This window comes from Malus domestica, chromosome 08, assembly GCF_042453785.1.
Source record: "Malus domestica chromosome 08, GDT2T_hap1".
Lineage (NCBI taxonomy): Eukaryota > Viridiplantae > Streptophyta > Magnoliopsida > Rosales > Rosaceae > Malus > Malus domestica.
This window is the reverse complement of record NC_091668.1, coordinates 19,852,060-19,874,069: the sequence shown is the minus strand read 5'-3', so window position 1 is coordinate 19,874,069 and position 22,010 is coordinate 19,852,060. Positions and strand designations below refer to the sequence as shown.

The 22,010-nt window shown below is 39.2% G+C and overlaps 1 protein-coding gene and 1 long non-coding RNA gene across 2 annotated transcripts; one reads left to right on the top strand and one right to left on the bottom strand.

The window, feature by feature from the left end:
• The first annotated feature begins 2,061 nt into the window (after positions 1 to 2,061).
• Positions 2,062 to 13,044, top strand: LOC139198432 (uncharacterized). The gene is made up of 2 exons (XR_011583905.1): positions 2,062 to 2,121; positions 12,716 to 13,044. It is a non-coding gene; the product is annotated as an uncharacterized lncRNA (long non-coding RNA).
• A 790-nt stretch (positions 13,045 to 13,834) lies between these two features.
• Positions 13,835 to 18,261, bottom strand: LOC103448105 (G-type lectin S-receptor-like serine/threonine-protein kinase At5g35370). Its single transcript, XM_008387344.4, has 2 exons — positions 17,588 to 18,261; positions 13,835 to 16,843 (listed from the first exon to the last, which is right to left on the bottom strand). Exon 2 carries the CDS (start codon positions 16,631 to 16,633, stop codon positions 14,042 to 14,044), a length of 2,592 nt encoding a protein of 863 aa, XP_008385566.3. The 5' UTR covers positions 16,634 to 16,843; positions 17,588 to 18,261; the 3' UTR covers positions 13,835 to 14,041.
• Positions 18,262 to 22,010: the final 3,749 nt, after the last annotated feature.

Below are 22,010 nucleotides of genomic sequence, written 5' to 3'. Positions count from 1 at the left end.
ATTTTTAGTATTTAAAACATCTCTAATGAACGATAGAAAATGCATAGGAATGTTCATTTTATACTTTGTAGTCGAAAAGTTTTCTTGTATATGGTATGTAAAGGATTTGGATCCTCGACGGATCTCCTTCCTGGAGATCTTGGGGATCAACGCACGTGGACCGTTGATCAAAAATCGTGCGGTCATAATTAAACGCTTCTTATATTTTTAAAAGTAAAGTAACCTCGTTTTGCATGAAAATATAAAAACGAAAAAATTGTGGCCATATGATTTTTTATCAACGGTCCATGTGTGTTAAAAAAAATGATAATATACATTGATTGTTGCATATTCTTTATCAGTATATAACAGTTTCGACTGAGAATGGGCTAATCCGAGTTGGAAAAACGCAATCCTCTGCCCACTAATGATCCCTCAGGCCTGTGGGCTTTCAGTCCAAGAAAGGGTTGATTCGATCGAGTCTTCACGAAAGTGGAACTATGAAAGGATTAAGTTCAGATGTGGTGCGATTGAGTCTTAAGTAAACTAAAATTGCCAATGATCAAAATGAATGCGAACTATTCTACAGATCATAATTCATTCTTGCTAATAAGAATGAACTAATCGCATAAAGCGATTAAGTTTAGAATCCTAGTTGGAATCAAAGAGGTCGAGATAGGATGGTGATGAAGTTTTGTCTAAGAAAGGAATTGAAGAGATGTAGATAGTATTTAAGGTAAATGCTAAGCAAACACAGTCCTATCAGAACCCTACCTAGGCATGCTTGTTTATCATGAAAACCATCCTTATCTATTTTATTAAGAGAGAAGAGGGCTTGTCAATTTTTTGCCCCCTTTTTTTCTAATTTTACCCTCACTTTTGAATACACAATATTGACATGAGAATGGCAAAATAGTAATTTTGTACATTTTGACAAAATGGTAATTTTATATCAAAATATTTACATAAGATAAAAATATGCACTTATTAAGAGAAATTATCCCACCATCATTTTTTCATACAGGTAAGTGAAATCATGATGTTTTTTGGATAGTTTGAATGAACTGAAACGATTGCGCTTGAGGAGAATATAGGAGGAGGTGGGCGGTTGTTCACACACACAAAGTATGTGCTCTCTGCTAGTAAATTATAAATAGAAGAAGTTCTGCTACATGAAAAGTCTCCTCAACTTAAAAAACAATATAAAACGCTCTACACAAAAACATCGCTCTACAAGAAAACCTTCTCACACCCCCCCCAGGAAAAACACTAACTACCATCACCCTTATGCCAATATATCTTTAGTGTGGATAAGTAAACATCACTTTGTTGACAGCTAGCGATACCTTCAGTTTTGATGCATAAATTGCATTGAAGTTGTAAAATCAAGCATCATAGGAGCAACTCCAGTTTGGACAAGTAAATAGCATTTCTCTTAGGTTGGTTGGTTATCTATCCATGTCTCGGCGGCCCAAAAAGTTTCTAATTCTTTCGCCTAAAAAGGTCACCACCACTACATTTATTCTACTCATCCAACGTAGCTCGATTGTGAGTTGGCACACCTACATTCACAAGAACAACGTAGTTAGATCTAGTTACTCGATATGCGTGCTACATTGGCTTTTTAGGGTCAACATTTTGGCATGCTCAGTTAGACCAGTCTATGATAATTACGAAATTCATGACCATCGAAACTCGCTCTGCCAAGAACAAAATGGCAATGGGGAAATCATCAGCAAATTAGGCACCTGCAAAGTAAGGTCATGAGTTAACCAAACACTTAGGCCTTATTTGATACGCCATAGAACTCACCAGATAAGACTAATAATACGGAGCCATGTCTTTGGTGTCTGTATGTATTAAATAATACCCGATTACTTATCCTTTCCAAAACTACGATATTATTTAGGAAAATTTAACAAAAAGCTCTCGGTACTGTTTACTTTAATGAAAAACCATATTTTTATACTAAAAAATCAATCATGATATCATTCACTTTACCCTTTATTTTATCTTTATCGTTAAAAATCAAAGTTAAAACGGTTTCATTAGTTTTTTTATTATTTAGTCGGGTCTCGCTCACTGCATCCTCTCTCCGTGCTCTCTCTGCCTCTCGCGCTAGCTCTCTCGTCAGAATCCCAGGTTCGTCTTCTCTTACTCTTTCTTCTACTTCATCGTCTGAATTTCATGTTCTTCTTCTCCTACTCCTCCTCCTCCTCCTCCTTCTTCTTCCTAGGTTCCGCCCCCTCCTTCTATTCTTCCCTTCTCCTTCTATTTTTATTGCAATTTTCTTTCAATTGATTGAATCTAGTTATTGTTTTCTTTCTAATTTTGCAACTGATTTATATAATTTTGTGTTTTAATTAGAATTTTTGAATTTTAGGGTTTATTGTTGGGGTTGAAATTTAAGGTTTGTTGTAAGTCAAGATCTGAACCATTTGTTACAACATCTAACTGAATCATCCATCGTAATAACAAATGAATATGAATGTCGAACATGAATGTCAAAGTTTGTATAGTTTTGCTGCATTGTATAATATCCCTCTGTTTCAGCTAAAAGCAGACTGTGATTCTGAATTCAAGTTTGAACTTCCAATGTTGTGCACATGTATTCTATGTCTTTCCTGCAAAACACATTAATTTGAAACAATTATTCAACAGAACAGAAAACACATACTAAATTCACCATTTTATGTCTCCCATTCTGAAGACTAGGAAATTCTAATTCTTAAATCGACATTAGTGATCTTTATAAGGGAAAAATATACTTCAACAACAACAACAACAACAACAACAAAGTCTTTTCCCACTAAGTGGGGTCGGCTATATGAATCCTAGAACGCCATTGCGCTCGGTTTTGTGTCATGTCATCCGTTAGATCCAAGTACTCAAGTCTTTTCTTAGGGTCTCTTCCAAAGTTTTCCTAGGTCTTCCTCTACCCCTTCGGCCCTGAACCTCTGTCCCGTAGTCACATTTTCGAACCGGAGCGTCAGTAGGCCTTCTTTGCACATGTCCAAACCACCGGAACAGATTTTCTCTCATATTTCCTTCAATTTTGGCTACTCCTACTTTACCTCGGCTATCCTCATTCCCAATCTTATCCTTTCTCGTGTGCCCATACATCCCACGAAGCATCTTCATCTCTGCTACACCCATTTTGTGTACGTGTTGATGCTTCACCGCCCAACATTCTGTGCCATACAACATCGCTGGCCTTATTGCCGTCCTATAAAATTTTCCATTGAGCTTCAGTGGCCTACGACGGTCACACAACACGCCGGATGCACTCTTACACTTCATCCATCCAGCTTGTATTCTATGGTTGAGATCTCCATCTAATTCTCCGTTCTCTTGCAAGATAGATCCTAGGTAGCGAGAACGGTCACTTTTTGTGATCTTCACTAGATTGCTCCGGTCATTAGTGTGGATAAGTATATAGATGGATAGAGATAGGAAAGCAAACACAAGATGTACGTGGTTCACCCAGATTGGCTACGTCCACGGAATAGAGGAGTTCTCATTAATTGTGAAGGGTTTACACAAGTACATAGGTTCAAGCTCTCCTTTAGTGAGTACAAGTGAATGATTTAGTACAAATGACATTAGGAAATATTGTGGGAGAATGATCTCGTAACCACGAAACTTCTAAGTACCGGAGTGTGGTATCGTCTTGACTTGCCTTATCTGTCTCATAGGTAGATGTGGCATCTTCTCTGGAAGTACTCTTCCTCCATCCAGGGGTGGTATCTATAACTGGTGGAGATGCACAAGGTAATGTATCAATTTCACTTGAAGCTTACTTGTACTTTCAGGCTTGGTCAAGCGCGATACAAACCATGTAGTAGGAATCCCCCAAGTCGCCGAGCTAGGGGATCTGCTGAAAGAGGTGACAGACAAGGTAAGCAATCGGAGCTCCGGCTGATTGTTCACATTCTCCCTATCTTGCAGGCAGCATGAAGGATAAAGAGAAGAAAAATGAGAAGAGATGATATGGGATACTTTTGCTTTTGAAGAAGTAACTTTCCAGAGGCTTATTCTTGAACTGGGCTGGAGGGTTTTCTGGTTTCTTCCAGAGTATAAGGCTGATTGAAGAATTTGAGGGTCAAAACAAGTCTATCAAATCTAGAGTACGTTCGACCCTGCTAATATGGGATACGTTTGCTTTTGACAGAGTAGTGGATGTATCGGCACGTGTGCTGTTACGCTTGTCTCCACATGCTTCCTTGTATCCTTCACACTTGCCCTATCTGTTCCTCAAGCAGATGCGGTATCTTCCCTGGAAGCATAAGATGTTGAAGATGAGTACTCGAGAGCAATGCCAGGTAAGTAATCAGGTAAGGGGTTCCAGGCAATCAGTTCCTGGTTGGAAGCTTGATTCCAAGTGCTGACTGATTGCTCTCTTTCTCCTTGTCTTGCAGGTAAGAACAAGGCCAAAGGAAAAGACAGGGAAAAAACATGATATGGGATACTCTTGCTTTTAACCCTGATGATATGAGATATTCTTGCTCTAGTATAGCTTGTTTACAGAGGTATCATCGAGGGGAAAGAAAGCTGAATATTTCGAAAGGCTTCGTTGGGAGTGCCCTCTCAGATAAGAGGAAGGGTTAAGCATTTTTGCAGGTCTGCCTGTCCGTTGGGGATGGAGGTCGACATATATAGGAGTCTCCCTAACATCAAGTAATAATGTTATTCCTTTACCCTGCTTGGTCATAGCACGGTAGTGGGAGCTGCCAACTTCACATGTTTTAACTCTGTCAGAGCACTTTGAAAAAGTGGTCTATGGTATCTGGAAAGCTGATGTTGCGTGTGAAGATTACAGACAAGCTTTATCTAAGGAGATCCAGCTCTTGAAGTTGAGAAAGTGGTGCCTCTTCGGTTTTTGAACAAGTAATCCTGTCGAGGATCTGGCTCTCGAGATTCGGAGAACGATGCCTCTTCGATTTTTGAGAAAGTAATCCTGCTGGGGGTCTGGCTCTCGAGATTCGAGGAGCAGTGTCTCTTCGATTTTTGAGAAAGTAATCATGTTGGGAGTCTGGCTCTCGAGATTCGGAGGGCGGTGCCTCTTTGATTTTGGAGCAAGCAATCTTGTTGAGAGTGTTTTCTCGAATGTGAGTAAAGGTTGGGCATGTTTGCTAGTCTACCTTGCCACGAAGCACAGAGGTTGACACACAGGGACTTTCCAATTATCCAGCAGTGGTATTGTTCCTTTACCCTCTCTTCGATTTTTGAGAAAGTAATAATGTTGGGAGTCTGGCTCTCGAGATTCGGAGGGCGGTGCCTCTTCGATTTTGGAGCAAGCAATCTTGTTGGGAGTGTTTTCTCGAATGTGAGTAAAGGTTGGGCATGTTTGCTAGTCTACCTTGCCACGAAGCACAGAGGTTGACACACAGGGACTTTCCAATTATCCAGCAGTGGTATTGTTCCTTTACCCTCTCTTCGATTTTTGAGAAAGTAATCATGTTGGGAGTCTGGCTCTCGAGATTCGGAGGGCGGTGCCTCTTCGATTTTGGAGCAAGCAATCTTGTTGGGAGTGTTTTCTCGAAAGTGAGTAAAGGTTGGGCATGTTTGCTAGTCTACCTTGCCACGAAGCACAAAGGTTGACACACCGGGACTTTCCAATTATCCAGCAGTGGTACTGTTCCTTTACCCTTGTGGGTAATAATATGGTAGCTAGACCTTCAAAATTTATGTGTCTAAACTTTGTTAGTGTTGTTTCTTTGCTATTCTTTTACCCTTCTTGGTCAGAGCGATGTAGTGGGAGCTGCAAGCTTCACGTGTCTCAACTTTGTCAGAGAACTTTGGCAAAGTTATCTGCGGTACCCATGAGCTACTGTTGCGTGTGGGAAGTGGGTGATTGAACAGTACGATTCATGTGCTTTCTACTTCGCCAGAAATCTTCGACAGAATGCCCATAATTTCCGCAAAAGTGAGTGTGCGTGTGACAGGTGCTGACAAGGCTGGAAAAGTAGGTGCCTCTTCGATTTCTGAGATCGGCCCTCGTGGTCTCTGAGCAGCCCAGCTTTTGAGAAAGCAAGCCTCTTCGATTTCTGAGATCGGCCTTCATGGTCTTTGAGCAGCCCAGCTTTTGAGAAAGCAAACGCCTCTTCGATTTCTGAGATTGACCCTCGTGGTCTCTGAGCAGCCCAGCTTTTGAGAAAGCAAACGCCTCTTCGATTTCTGAGCAGGCGCCTCTTCGATTTCTGAAGCTTCGTCGAGTGCAGATTTTTTATAGGGGCTGACATTAAGTTCCAAAGCACACTTGAATATCCACCAGTAGAAGCTCCATTCTTGCACTTCTAAGATCTTGATTTGTCCGACCTCTTCTCTCTTCAACACCTTTGAAAATGTCTGGCCCCTCCAACCGTCGTTTTGACTTGAACTTTGTTGAAGAGGCAGCCCCGCCTTCTCCAGACAACATATGGCGCCCATCATTCGTCTCCCCTACTGGTCCTCTTACCGTTGGGGATTCCTTGATGAAGAATGATATGACCGCTGCGGTAGTGGCCAGGAACCTTCTCACTCCCAAAGATAACAGACTACTTTCCAAACGGTCTGATGAGTTGGCTGTTAAGGATTCTCTGGCTCTCAGTGTTCAGTGTGTAGGTTCTGTGTCTAATATGGCCCAACGCTTATTTGCTCGAACCCGCCAAGTTGAATCATTGGCGGCTGAAGTGATGAGTCTCAAACAGGAGATTAGAGGGCTCAAGCATGAGAATAAACAGTTGCACCGGCTCGCACATGACTATGCTACAAACATAAAGAGGAAGCTTGACCAGATGAAGGAATCTGATGGTCAGGTTTTACTTGATCATCAGAGATTTGTGGGTTTGTTCCAAAGGCATTTATTGCCTTCGTCTTCTAGGGCTGTACCGCGTAATGAAGCTCCAAATGATCAACCTCTGATGCCTCCTCCTTCTAGGGTTCTGTCCAGTACTGAGGCTCCGAATGATCCCCCTCCGGTGCCTTCTCTTTCTGGGGCTCTACCGACTGCTGAGACTTCTCCTAAGCAACCTTTGTGAAGGCTCCCTCTTGTTTGTTTATTTTGACTCAAGTATATGTACATATTTGTAACTATTCGAGGATATCAATAAATAAGCTTTCCTTCATTTCAACGTATTGTGTTAAATACACCAAAGCCTTCTTCGCTAAGTTCTTTGAATTTTCTTTTGTTGAAGCTTGTATGTTGAAGCTTTGTGAGTGGAGCATGTAGGTTGAGGTAGTGTTCCCTTAATTTCCCGAGTAAGGAAAACTTCTTGGTTGGAGACTTGGAAAATCCAAGTCACTGAGTGGGATCGACTATATGAATCTTAGAACGCCATTGTGTTCTGTCATGTGTCATGTCCTCCGTTAGATCCAAGTACTCTAAGTCTTTTCTTAGGGTCTCTTCCAAAGTTTTCCTAGGTCTTCCTCTACCCCTTCGGCCCTGAACCTCTGTCCCATAGTCGCATCTTCTAATCGGAGCGTCAGTAGGCCTTCGTTGCACATGTCCAAACCACCGTAACCGATTTTCTCTCATCTTTCCTTCAATTTCAGCTACTCCTACTTTACCCCGGATATCCTCATTCCTAATCTTATCCTTTCTCGTGTGCCCACACATCCAACGAAGCATCCTCATCTCCGCTACACCCATTTTGTGTACGTGTTGATGCTTCACCGCCCAACATTCTGTGCCATACAGCATCGCCGGCCTTATTGCCGTCCTATAAAATTTTCCCTTGAGCTTCAGTGGCATACGGCGGTCACACAACACGCCGGATGCACTCTTCCACTTCATCCATCCAGCTTGTATTCTATGGTTGAGATCTCCATCTAATTCTCCGTTCTTTTGCAAGATAGATCCTAGGTAACGAAAACGGTCGCTCTTTGGTATTTCTTGATCTCCGATCCTCACCCCTAACTCGTTTTGGCCTCCATTTGCACTGAACTTGCACTCCATATATTCTGTCTTTGATCGGCTTAGGCGAAGACCTTTAGATTCCAACACTTCTCTCCAAAGGTTAAGCTTTGCATTTACCCCTTCCTGAGTTTCATCTATCAACACTATATCGTCTGCGAAAAGCATACACCAAAGAATATCATCTTGAATATGTCCTGTTAACTCATCCATTACCAACGCAAAAAGGTAAGGACTTAAGGATGAGCCTTGATGTAATCCTACAGTTATGGGAAAGCTTTCGGTTTGTCCTTCATGAGTTCTTACGGCAGTCTTTGCTCCTTCATACATATCCTGTATAGCTTGGATATATGCTACTCGTACTCCTTTCTTCTCTAAAATCCTCCAAAGAATGTCTCTTGGGACCCTATCATATGCTTTTTCCAAATCTATAAAGACCATGTGTAAATCCTTTTTCCCATTTCTATATCTTTCCATCAATCTTCGTAAGAGATAGATTGCCTCCATGGTTGAGCGCCCTGGCATGAACCCGAATTGGTTGTCCGAAACCCGTGTCTCTTGCCTCAATCTATGCTCAATGACTCTCTCCCAGAGCTTCATTGTATGACTCATTAGCTTAATACCCCTATAGTTCATGCAATTTTGTACATCGCCCTTATTCTTGTAGATAGCCACCAAAGTGCTCGTTCGCCACTCATTTGGCATCTTCTTCGTTTTCAAAATCCTATTGAAAAGGTCAGTAAGCCATGTTATACCTGTCTCTCCCAAAACTTTCCACACTTCGATTGGTATATCGTCTAGGCCTACTGCTTTTCTATGCTTCATCTTCTTCAAAGCTACAACCACTTCTTCCTTCCGGATTCTACGATAAAAAGAGTAGTTTCTACACTCTTCTGAGTTACTCAACTCCCCTAAATAAGCACTCCTTTCATGTCCTTCATTGAAAAGATTATGAAAATAACCTTTCCATCTGTCTTTAACCGCGTTCTCTGTAGCAAGAACCTTTCCATCCTCATCCTTGATGCACCTCACTTGGTTTAGGTCCCTTGTCTTCTTTTCCCTTGCTCTAGCTAGTTTATAGATATCCAACTCTCCTTCTTTGGTATCTAGTCGCTTATACATATCGTCATAAGCCGCTAACTTAGCTTCTCTCACAGCTTTCTTCGCCTCTTGCTTCGCTTTTCTATACCTTTCACCATTTTCATCGGTCCTATCCTTGTATAAGGCTTTACAACATTCCTTCTTAGCCTTCACCTTTGTTTGTACCTCCTCATTCCACCACCAAGATTCCTTTTGGTGTGGGGCAAAGCCCTTGGACTCTCCTAATACCTCTTTTGCTACTTTTCAGATACAACTAGCCATGGAATCCCACATTTGGTTAGCTTCCCCCTCTCTATCCCACACACACTGGGTGATTACTTTCTCTTTGAAAATTGCTTGTTTTTCTTCTTTTAGATTCCACCATCTAGTCCTTGGGCACTTCCAAGTCTTGTTCTTTTTTCTCACTCTTTTGATATGTACATCCATCACCAACAAGCGATGTTGATTAGCCACGCTCTCTCCTGGTATAACTTTGCAATTCTTACAAGTTATACGATCCCCTTTCCTCATTAGAAGAAAATCTATTTGTGTTTTTGACGACCCACTCTTGTAGGTGATCACATGTTCTTCTATCTTCTTAAAGAAGGTGTTGGCTAAGAAGAGATCATATGCCATTGCAAAATCCAAGATAGCTTCCCCATCCTCGTTTCTCTCCCCAAAACCATGGCCACCATGAAAACCTCCATAGTTGCCTGTCTCCCTGCCCACGTGTCCATTTAAATCTCCTCCTATAAATAACTTCTCCGTCTGAGCAATTCCTTGCACCAAGTCTCCAAGGTCTTCCCAAAATTTCTCCTTCGAACTCGTATCCAACCCTACTTGAGGTGCGTACGCACTAATCACATTGATAAGTTCTTGTCCTATTACAATCTTGATTGCCATGATTCTATCTCCTACCATCTTGACATCTACAACATCTTGTGTCAAGGTCTTGTCCACGATGATGTCAACACCGTTTCTCGTTCTATTTGTGCCCGAATACCATAGTTTAAACCCTGAGTTTTCTAGATCCTTTGCCTTACAACCAACCCACTTAGTTTCTTGTAGGCACATAATATTTATCTTTCTCCTCACCATAACTTCTACTACTTCCATAGATTTTCCCGTCAATGTTCCTATATTCCACGTTCCTAAACGCATTTTGCTCTCTTGAACTCTACCCTTCTGTCCTAGCTTCTTCACCTTTCCCCGTCTAATGGGATCAAAGTACTTCTTTTGTGTGTCTCGTGTAAAGTTGATAGGAGCATATGCTCCCAAACAACTTTGAGTGGAGTCGTTCGAAAAGAAGTTTCTATAGCTCCCTTGCTCATTTAACACTGCATTTGGGTGCCGATGGAGATACAGCGACCCTTGCTCACTTATCACTGTGCTCGGGCCACACAGCGCGCCACTTACGGGTGACGCCCTAGCTTTAGCGCGATTTCGTTCTGGATTCATTTTCATAAGGATTCGACGTAATCATGGAGTGCCGACTGTCGACTACCTGACGCCCTCCCCCTCCTCCTTTATCCGGGCTTGGGACCGGCAATGTAAGATAAACTTACACGGCGGAGTTAAGGGAAAAATATACTTCAATACATCAAAATTAGATAGCAAGATAATTAGCCAATAACCATCCATTCATGGCCAAATAGCAAGATAATTAGACAATAACCCTGTATTCTTGCATCCTACGAATGTTTAATCTTGTTTACATTCTTGCTTTAACTGGCTAACAATCATGTCTTCTTGTATACTTCTTGTGTCATTACACATACATCCAATGATTTATTTATTTGCCAACACCTAATAAAGTTATTTTATATTTTCACTAGACATGAATGAAAGAAAGATTGTGGCTGCTTCATTGATAAGTTGTGGTACTTGAATAGTGTTACTTGGTTGATGATGTGGTTTATGATCAGTCATAATTCTGCTAGAAGGCGGAATTGGAAACTTGCACTTAGAAATTACACATTTTTCAAGAGAATGGTAGGGTCAGCCTATTTAGACAATATAATAGGACATGATGATGCTCACTGTGTGAACCAAATCAGATGCTTAGTGACCACGGTAAGAGTCAAATTGGATGGTGTAGTGACAATGGAAGAACAAGTTTGCATGTTTTTGCAAATATTTGCACATCATGTAAAGAATTGCACAATTGGGAGTAGCATTTGTCGGTCCGGGAGACCATAAGTAGGTATTTCAATTCAATTTTACATGGAGTGTTAAGTCTACAAGGTAGACTTTTGAAAGTGTCAGAACCCGTTCCTAATGCCTACCCAAATCCTAAATAGAGTTGGTTTGACAACTTGCTTAAGATGCGCCACATGTGATATCAAACGGCCACATGCGCTCCACGTCACCCATTGTGTTGTCCACGTGTTAGGCTTGAAAATTCACGACATGTGAGGAGGCGTGTTGAGAATAATCTCACATTGATGGAAAGAGCGACCTTGCATAAGCTTATAAGTAAGTTGGGCTACTATTGCAAAATAATTTTATGGTGGAACCTCAATTTCCTTTACTAACGTGGTGAATAACCAAAATCCAACTTAAATGAAATCTTTAGGATGGATGAAAGTAATTTAGGAGGCTTAATGAAATGACATCAATTGATCAAATAGTGGACTTTAGAATTGACAGAGATCATGAATTTCACTATTTCTTGGATTCATGAATCAAATCAAGTCAATGGGATATTTTATTCAAGAATGTTATATAAAACTCTATTTTATTCAAGAATCTTAAGTTCGAATCTCGTAAATAACAAGGTCAATACCAATTTTATTCACTAGCATCCTACTTCCACGCAATTCTCATAAAGATGGTTCAATTATCAATCAATATTTCACAATCAAGGTTTCTTGCAAGAAGAACTAGTTAGTAATGGAAACTTTCTTAATGGTTCACTCATAACAGAAAATTTCCTGTAAGAAGAACTAATAATTGTTAGAACTTCTGCATGACACATTGTAATCCCAGCAATTTTACAGCAACCACAGATGTAGGAAGAAAAATATCTATTACAAAAGAAGTAATTAATATTCCCAAGAATACGACCAAGTGAAAGATATTGCTTATGGATGCAGCACAATGATTGTTCAGCAAAAGGAACCCCATAGGATCCAGTGTCCTTGTTTAAGATTTGTATTGTTCTTTGTCCTAGGAGTCTAGGACTCCCCAGTCACAGGTCACAACCAGTAATTGGATGCACCAAAGAATTTGGTGAAGTAGTATGTAGGACATTGATAGCCCATCTGTCCATATCCTCACATGCTTCCAATATTTTACTTTCTGTTTCCCAGTCCCATATGTCCTTGAATTTGGAGTTTCTACCTCCTGAGATAAAAAGCAACAGTAAGATCCCAAACCAACAAGACCATTAGAAAGTAACGAAGCGAAAAAGAAAAAAAAAATCGTTAGTAAAAAGAAATAATTTTTAGCTCAAGATTTAGAACAGCGGCATAGGATGCATCATGATCATCAACGGACATCTTATATGTAGCCGTCGGAAACATGTACATAGGGTATGTAACATACCTCCCGGGGGAAGGACAATAGGGGCTTCTGACTCATTAACTTGCAGAGGAAGATATTGTTTCATGACCGAAAGTGCTGTTTCAATGTCAAGATAGCCTACGTCCACCATCCTCTTCAAAACTCTGGCTTGGAAAGTTTTTCCTCTATGACATAGTAAAAGATTGCTTTAACTTGTATTAAACTACTGACCAGAAAACAAATTGAAATACTTTACAGTTCTGGAACTACCATGGAAGAAAGCTAAAAAAGAACCAAAACAATAATAGAAATGACAAACCTGGAAGGATCTCTGAGTGGTGATCGAAGTTCTGGGGCAGGTATTAATCCAGCGAGCATTGAGGACTCCCCCAAACTTAGACAAGATGGATGCTTACCAAAATAAAATGCAGATGCTGATTCAACGCCATAAATTCCATGTCCCCAGTATATCTGTCATACACCTTAGCTCTGTTATATATAATGTTTAGATTCTCGTCAACCACAATAATGTCTATACAATGTATCTATGTGTAAAGTATTCTATATGCAGATGTATTTCTCATGAAGTGCCTTGCACATTCCTCTTAGATATCTTTCAGGAGTGAATAAAAGATCTCCGTAACCGGGTATCTTAGATATCTGCAAAACTACAAGCCTCCTACCGAGCATACGACAACCCAACTAAAAACGGAGAACAATATTGCAGTAATCCTAGGACCTCACCGAAATTGCACCTAATAACCATCTGGACTTGTAGTGAGTTCAAAAGTACAACAGAGAAATGCCATCCGTGAAAGATAAACTTGTATATTGTATACTTATAGATAAAGAATATTAAACACAATTAATATAGAGGCATGTCAGAGAGATACGTTCAGTGATCCGATAAATGACAAGTATATCTGACCTTACTCGTATAGCAGCTCAATATTTCCCCCTTTGACATTGTCCTCTCCAATGCTAGTGACAACACCATCTCAACCAATTTTCTTGAGAACGTGCGTTCATTTTTAAGGAAAGTATTTTTCACCAGCTGCCATGTGAGATCAGAACAAGAAGAATATATAGAATCATTAGTCGAGAAAGTAAACGACAGTGCAATATATTTATAAAACTGAATACTGAAAACCAAATGAATTCTTCTGCGGTATCAGAGCGTCATACAAATTCAAATCCACCTTGTAGTTCTTACAATGTAAATCACAAACAGGCAAATAGTGAGCAGAGGAAAGATGAGGTTTGTTAATAGAAAATATAAATACCATGAGTGAAATTATATCTCTGACTGCATAACAAACGAAGTGAGAAGAAAACTCAGGCAAACAGGTGGCAACATAATAGAAAAGATACATCCAATTTCCATACAATTAACTCTTATTACTTACTCAAATAACTCTTTACACAAACCGCACAAATAACAATCATTCGCACAGCTTGGACCTTGTGGAATGTAAGAATTATACAGTAGATTCTAATACATAGTGAAACAAAATTAAATCCAAAATCACAAACATTTAATTCCCGTTCACAATTAAACTATACACAAGCTGCTTAACTAAAACACTATCTTGGGCCTGAAACCTGCTGGGAAGAGACGTAAGAGAAGAAAGTACGCGAGCCCATTGTTGCTGTTGAAGCATATGCTTCTGGATACAACACTCTGTCATTTTGATCAGTTCCCTCATCTATCATAGAAGCCTCAGCAAACCCACGCCCAATAAAGCGCAAGAAATTCAATGATTCCAAATTTGGCTGACCTAAAGGGATCCCACCTTCCAGCATGCCAACAACCGTATTCATACTTGGCCTGACTGTTGGATCCTCCTGAACACAGCACAATGCGACACGCACAAATTTCTCCACTTCTTCACTTGTCACCCGTCCCTCCAATCTCAAGTCAACAAGCTCCAAGTACCTCCCCTGCTCATGCATCTCCAGTGCAAATAGAGGAAAATAAACAAGTAATGACACGGATGATGATGATGACTGGCCGCCACCACTCCCACTGTTATTCAGGCTATGGCTTTGCAGTCGTAATGTATTTTTCCTTCCACTCACAAGTTCAAGAAGTACCATTCCAAAACTATAGACATCAGTTTTTTCCGAGATTGCAGAATTAGTTAGCCATTCTGGTGCAAGATAACCCCGTGTGCCTCTCATAGTTGTAAACAGACTAGACTGTTCAGGAGTTAAAAGCTTTGAAAGACCAAAATCTGAGATCTTTGCCTGAAATTGGTCATGCAAGAGAATGTTCTCTGGCTTGACATCACAGTGGATTATCTTCTGTTCGCATCCACTGTGCAGGTATGCAAGCCCACGTGCTGTCCCTAGTGCTATGTCAAGCCTCTCTTGCCATTCTAAGACTGGTCCAGTGCCAAAAAGACTCCGGTCAAGTGAGCCACGATTCATATACTCATAAACCAGAAGGCGTTGTCTCCCTTGGGCACAAAACCCTTTCAATTTGACCAAATTGGCATGGTGAATATTACCAATTATTGCAATCTCGGTGCAGAAATCCTTTTTCCCTTGAACACCTAAATTCATTATCTTTTTTACAGCCACAACAGTTTTATCAGGTAGAACAGCCTTATACACAGCACCAAACCCACCTGAACCGATCAGGGTCTTGAAACCATCTGTAGCCACTTCAAGTTCTTCAAGATCAAACCTCCTAGGTAAACCGGGGATGTAGAAAGCATCCATATCTCCTGAGGAAAGTGACCCAAAATGCCCCAATTTTGTGTCTCTTTTCTTTGATTGTCCCCGTCTTCCCCACAAGAGGAAACCTAGAGCTACCAACAGAAAGAACCCACTGAATGGCAAAAGCACCAGAGCAACTACAGGAAACTTTTTTCTACTAGGATTCTTATTATCACTGAAGTTTGATGGAGAAGATCCAACAAGAGCTTTGATGTAGCCCAACAGGTCATTTTGAGCACTTTCACTCACAAAAATGGAACCCAAATCATCTTTAAGTGTATAGCAAGAACCAGATGAATTTCCATAGAAAATTCCCAAGCAAGAGCAGTCTTTTGAGCAGAGATCTTGACAGGTTGACAAATTGACACCATATCTTACAGGATCAGAGAAAATATTGGAAAAATAATCCGTACCGTAGTCAAGCCTGAAATATGAGACGGCTGGTGAATTTAATTGACTACTGTTATTGGTTGAGTTGCAAGGAACCGGCAATGAATAAGAACCACTTGGCACACAACCACCTGTATCTTGTGAACCTACAAGGAAGTTTGCAGGGCATGAACAACTATGGGTGGTGGATGCAGTACACAAACCAAGTCTGCCACAAACAGATGGAATTTGACAATCACCGGCTGGCCCAACAAATTCTTGCTTCCAGTCTGTACCAGAAAATCTTTGGACAATGAATTTGCCAGAGGAATCCAACTTGGCAATACGAAACTCAGAGGGTGATAAGAGCACCTGAATCACAACCACTGTTCCATTACGACCAAGCAGTTGAAGACCTCTTCCGTTAATGGCCATGTACTCCACTATAGTGTTTGAGTTTGTATAAGCACTTGTATCCATTGACAATTTCCAATATGTCTGTCCATGCCATTGCAGTATTGCATCAGAACCACTTAGTACGAGCCTGTAATCACCAGTTGAAAAATTCGATAGAGTACTCGACAGAAAAGACCCAACTGGTAAGTGTTGCCCATTCACAATTGTATCTGTTGCGTTTTGAAAACTTTCCCAAAGGGAACGATTGAACTGATCAAGAAGGATAAGATTACCCATTTCATTCAGCAATAATGCAGAAACTGATGACTTGAATTGTGGAGTTGACCATACAGGATTACCATCGTCATCTGAGATGCTAATACCTTTAGCCGTAAGATTCATCTCAGCAGAAGCCGAGATGGAAGCATCACGATTAGCAGTCCAGATGATGGTGTTGGATGCCGTATGGATGATGCACAAATAGAAGTTAAGTTGATTAGCATCCGGATTGACAATAGCAGCTTTAAATGTTCCATTTCGAGAGGACAAGAAGGCACCGGCGTTGTCAATGAAGTGGAAGTGAGAAGCTGAGAAGTCCGGGTATATGAACTCTGAGAAAGAACCACCGGAGACGAGAATGAAGAGAAGAAAAGGTAAGAAAACGGTAGGGATGAATAAGAAGGACCCCATGCAGGGGTTGGACGGAATGAAGAGCAAAAACAAATAGAGGGTTTGACAAAGGTTTGTTTTGTTGAGGCTGGAAATGGTCTATTCTGGCTATCTCCATGCCTTTTGTCCAATTCTGCTTCTGGGTTTTACACTGGCGTTGACTCTCTCTCTCTCTCTCTCTCTCTCTCTCTCTCTCTCTCAACATGTCTCTCTCCACCCACTTGTTCCTAACTGGTAGACAAAATAGATAAAAATCATTTACTCGGTGCCAAGATCAGCTGGGTTTGCAATATATTAAAATCTCAGTGCCGGCCAAACCTCAGCAAGTCCTTATCTAAACTAAGAAGATTGGCGTGTCGTGCATTAACATAATTTTTATATCCTTACCATTTTCACACAATTAGCATTCCAAATTTCTATATTTTATACCCTTCTTACTTCAAAATAAATACAACATCGCGCATGCCATTACAAGCTGTAATAAAGATCTCGTGCCAATGTGACACCAGAAGCTAAAAAACCATTATTTTTATTCTAACTTGATTGTTCTTTATATAACTATTCCGTTTTCAGACCATGCATTCACAAATCACAACCATCAATCATGCTTTATAAACTATTCTCTACACATACATAACAAATTAATAAAGAAGAACAAAAGGAACCATTTTCTAAAGGGAAAATAGCTACAACAATACAATTGGTTTGCCGATCATTTCCGGTAACTTCGATACATTATTTATATATCAGACGACACAACAATGACATATCGACGACATATTATTATATATCAAAGACACAACAGTGACATGATAACAACATAATGATGATGCACAATAAACACATCATTTTTGCAACGAATCAAAATATGTTTATTGTAGCTAATAAAAAAGGAGTTAAAAAAACAGAAAATATATTTCTTTGAGTAAAACCGTCGAACACATGCTGTGCGTAAAACGTTCAACAAAAATGTACCTGCTGGGTAATCGTGCTGCCGCCGCCTAAGGCCGAAAATGACACCACTGCACGAGCAATCCCAACTGGGTCGATCCCAAAATGCCTAAAGAACCTCCTGTCCTCGTAAGCAACAACGGCTTGCCACACGTGCGGAGGGTAGGCACTGGTTCTGGCTTCAGCTTCGGGAGCAAACGCCACGAGGCCCTGCCACCGGCGAGGAAACTCCGGCAATAGGACGGCCGAGAAGAGGCGCAGGCAGAGAAGGGCCAGAGAGAAGGCAAATAAGACAAGAATTTCGAGAACGAATTGGGGTTGTGAGGGGCTCGAAGAGGAGCTGTGGGAACGCGGGAGGAGCGAGTTCACTCGGCCGAACAGTGAGTTTGAGTGAGTTGGAGGTCGAAGAGTGAGGTGGGGGAGTGGAGTACTGGGAAATGGAGGTGGGTTTGTGTTGGCTTGTGGATTTGGGTGATTGGTTTTCAGGAATTGGAATGGTTTGGGTGAGAGGAGAAGACGATGAGCAGGATTCAAGGTCGTATTCATCGGTTCGGTAATACAGTTGAGATGATGTGATTTTTTCTTCTTTTCCCTCCTCCTTTCCTTCGGGTGGTATTACAGAAGAAATTGTAAGAGAATTACAATAAAAAATCCCTAAACCATTAAACCCGCTTGGGTCTCTCCATTACCATTAACGAACTAAACATTATAATCAGAACTATTTATTTTCTTTATCATCGTCTAAAGATTATATGCGCTAAAATTATGAATTTAAAGATTTTTAGTCATTCATATACATAAAACAAATTGATGATTTACTATGAGAATGCTACTTATTACCAGAATCATTGATTAGTTTAACGTAGGAATAAATAAACGATCTCCAAAAGGACGCAAACATTATCCAAAGTGTATAAGATGCTTCAGAGTACCATAACAAATCTACCATTTAAAAAGTTTATCATAAGATAACAATTTTTCCCTATATTTTACTCAATTGGCCAATTAGTTCTTGTGTTTTCAATTGGCCAATTTAGTCGTTTAATCATTGTTACTAATTTTGTAGTGCTTGTGTTAGAAGTGTTCTACTATAAACATGTAAAAAGAAGCGCGCACATATAGCGAAGATTTTATGTTGAAGCTGGAAAAGTAGAAGTCATGTTTCTATCTCTCTCTAATCTTCGTTGGTGCATGTTTTGAACAAGGATGGCCTTCCTTGTCAGCATTGATTTGGTGTGGCGGTGATTGGGGTGACGCTCAATTTGGTTGTAGTGTCTTCTAGTTTGTATCCCCTTCCATCGCTTTCATTATCTTTGTGCCTGTTTGGTGTTAGCCTCTTGTAGGCTCTCCTGTATTTTTCGGCTTCTGCCTTGGAATGTCCTCTTCCAAAAAAAAAAAAAGTTTTTACTTTTTAAGTTTTTATGACAACTGATGAGTCGATATTATAATATATATTTTATTCTAATCTTAGTATTTAATTTATTGGTTATTTTGTATGAAATTTGATACTTTGAATTATATTTTTAATGTAGGACATTTGACTTCTTCTTGAGCAAAAAATATTCAAAGGATGAATTTTGGAGTGATTCTAATTGAAGGATATTCGTGAGTTTATCAGCTTGATCATGTCAAAATTTCGACTTTTTCTACCAAGTGTATGAAATAAAGGAGCAGTGTGCAGTGTTGTTAAAATGACGTTTTGGGCATCCATTATGATGTCTTTTGGGTTCGAGGCCTTCTGCAATTATGTTCAATACATCTCAAGCTTTAATTCAAGTCGTTTTGGACCTAATTTGGAGCCTTGATTTCCCAAAGTTAGAATAGGAATGTATTTATTAGTTATTTTATTTTATTATGTTTCCTAGTTTTTGGAAGACCTTTTCTAGGTAGGTTTTATTTTGTAGTAGTGTATAAATAAGGCTATTTAGCCATTAGGGTTTTGAGAAGGGGGAACGCATTACTTTGGAGAATTTCAAACCTTGTACCTACAAAGTGTTTTCAATTCTTTTTCTAGTAAATGATATTTTGTTTAGTTTTTATTATGATTGTTCGTAACTAGTCCTTTTGCTAAGGCGAGGACATGAGCCTTAGCATGAATATGTGATTGTATAAATTTTCTTATGAATGTATACATGCTAGCTTTGAATTATTAATCATTGTGTTTAAACTATCTAATTTTCTTAGTAATTCGCGACCATAAAGGTATTTAGATAAGTAATTTGATGCAATTTCTGTTGGAATATCACCCTGAAATTGAGGAAGGCTTCTTGTGATTAGCAATTGTAAGTTCACTTAAGGTGAACATCACGCTCTTAAAGATTGCATGGTTTTTCAAAGGATTTTCACAAAGCTTAATGAGTTTTGCTTGCTTATATTTGGCTTGAACATTACAGATGGGTTGCATGTTAGATATACGTTTTTCACTTGAACATCACGAGGAAAATATGCATTAGGAAAATTTGACCTTCAAAGCATGTATGTGGAAATTCATAAGTAATTGGTAATTGCATAGGATTGTTAATGGTGATGGTAGAACCCTAATGTTTAAATTGCTTTCCAAAAACCTTTTCTTTTGCTTTCTTTACTTTGCCAATTATTTAATTGTTTTTTTTTCTAAATTCGTTTTATTATTTTAAGTCATAAAATCAACCATTTCCAAACTTTGTTTTCAAATAATTAATTAAGATTTGGTATTTACATTAGTTATTCATTCAATCCATGTGAAAAACGACTTTACTTGAGCTGCTATACCATAACCTTGTATTATTGCAAGTATTTTTTTAGTGTTTTTATCTCTATTTACACAGGTAGCAAAAATCATATCAACAACCATAAGTCCTTATGGATGACGAAGTCCCTTCTTGTAGTTTGGATCCACAAGAAATTACTTGATCTCATACATTTGTGACGGTCGCAATGGCAATCCACACAATACAGTTACAAAATAAGTAATAAATTTTGATGAAATGAATAGGAAAAATTACAAGGAAATTGATATTCCTTCCAATGATTGTAAAACATGGAATCAACATTGATCAAGGTTCTGAATTCGAAACATGTTACCCAACATGGCAACATATTAATATTTTTTCGACCAAAAAAAAAGTATTTTATTGTCTAACATGTGTGTGTCTTTTCCATGTGCAAAATCAAATTGCACATTATGTTCTCTTCTAACATATATTGAATTTAACCCAAATGGTTGGTCTAGAGGAAAACGAGTAAATGCTTCAAACTCTTAATTCGAGCTAAAATCCTCACAGATGTATTTATTGAGGCTACCAACTCTATTTTGATGTACCGTTTTATTCGGAAGTCAAAAATATAATGCCGCCTCATATAGTACTGAAGTTATATAAAAAGGAAAATTAATCTACTGTCGTTATATGGTGGGATATCTCCTAAATTAAAAGAACAAACATACATTGCATCTGTTCACCTTCACCTGCATCCGGTGGCAGATGCGTATATGGACCAATCCAGGCTGTTTGCCCTACACAATAAATACCATCTTCTTCTCCCATTAAATTGCACCCCCAAACATGAGGTCCAAGTCTACAACTTGTTCGATTAAATGCCTCAAAAAGGAGGTTGAAGCAAGGCCAAATTAATAATACAAATGCAGTGACATTGGTGTTTTTGAATTTAATTGCTACTTTTATTAGCTTATACAAACAAACATTTGAAAACTTGATCAATATTTGATAGCTTCTTCGTCATGTCATGTTCACGTGAAATTTTTATTTTGAATCCGTCACTGAATTGCATTATAAATTTGCCACAAAATCATTTGTGCTTTTTATTATTAAGTACAACAACAAAATAAGATCTCATTCATACAATATGAGTTCAAAACATCTGAACTAGCAAAATATATACTAAATGTCACTAAATCAAATGATCATCGACCAAAAACACGCCTTTTCTTTTTCTTGCAGATATATATATATATATATATATGACTAGTGCTAATGTAAAGCCTTGGTTGATTCTTTAATCTGATATGCTAAAGTCATTGCGAAAGGATGGTTGGCAAGTATGTCTTTGGCTTGCCAAACTACCCTAAATTAGCTAGGTCTCACACACATAATTGAATTATTATTGAAGGAAGAAAGAGGGTGCGACAGCAGAGAGAAAGAGAGAGTTGAGGAATTTTTATGATGTATATTTTTCATCAGTTGTGCCTGTATTTATGTTAAAATGGATAGGATTTTTTGTCTTGTAAGTAATACAAACCTAAAGAAATAAGATCTTCCATTATCCTAACAATCTACCAATGGAGAAATTTTTCATTATAACCAGAATACAGGTGGTATACCATGTGTTTTTATGTAAGTGGTGGAAATTTTTATTTTTTAAGTTATTAACTTTTTAACACACATATCATACCATTTGTATAGTGACACGTAGTGTATCATCCCGTGTTCCGGTCACATTGAAAAATCTC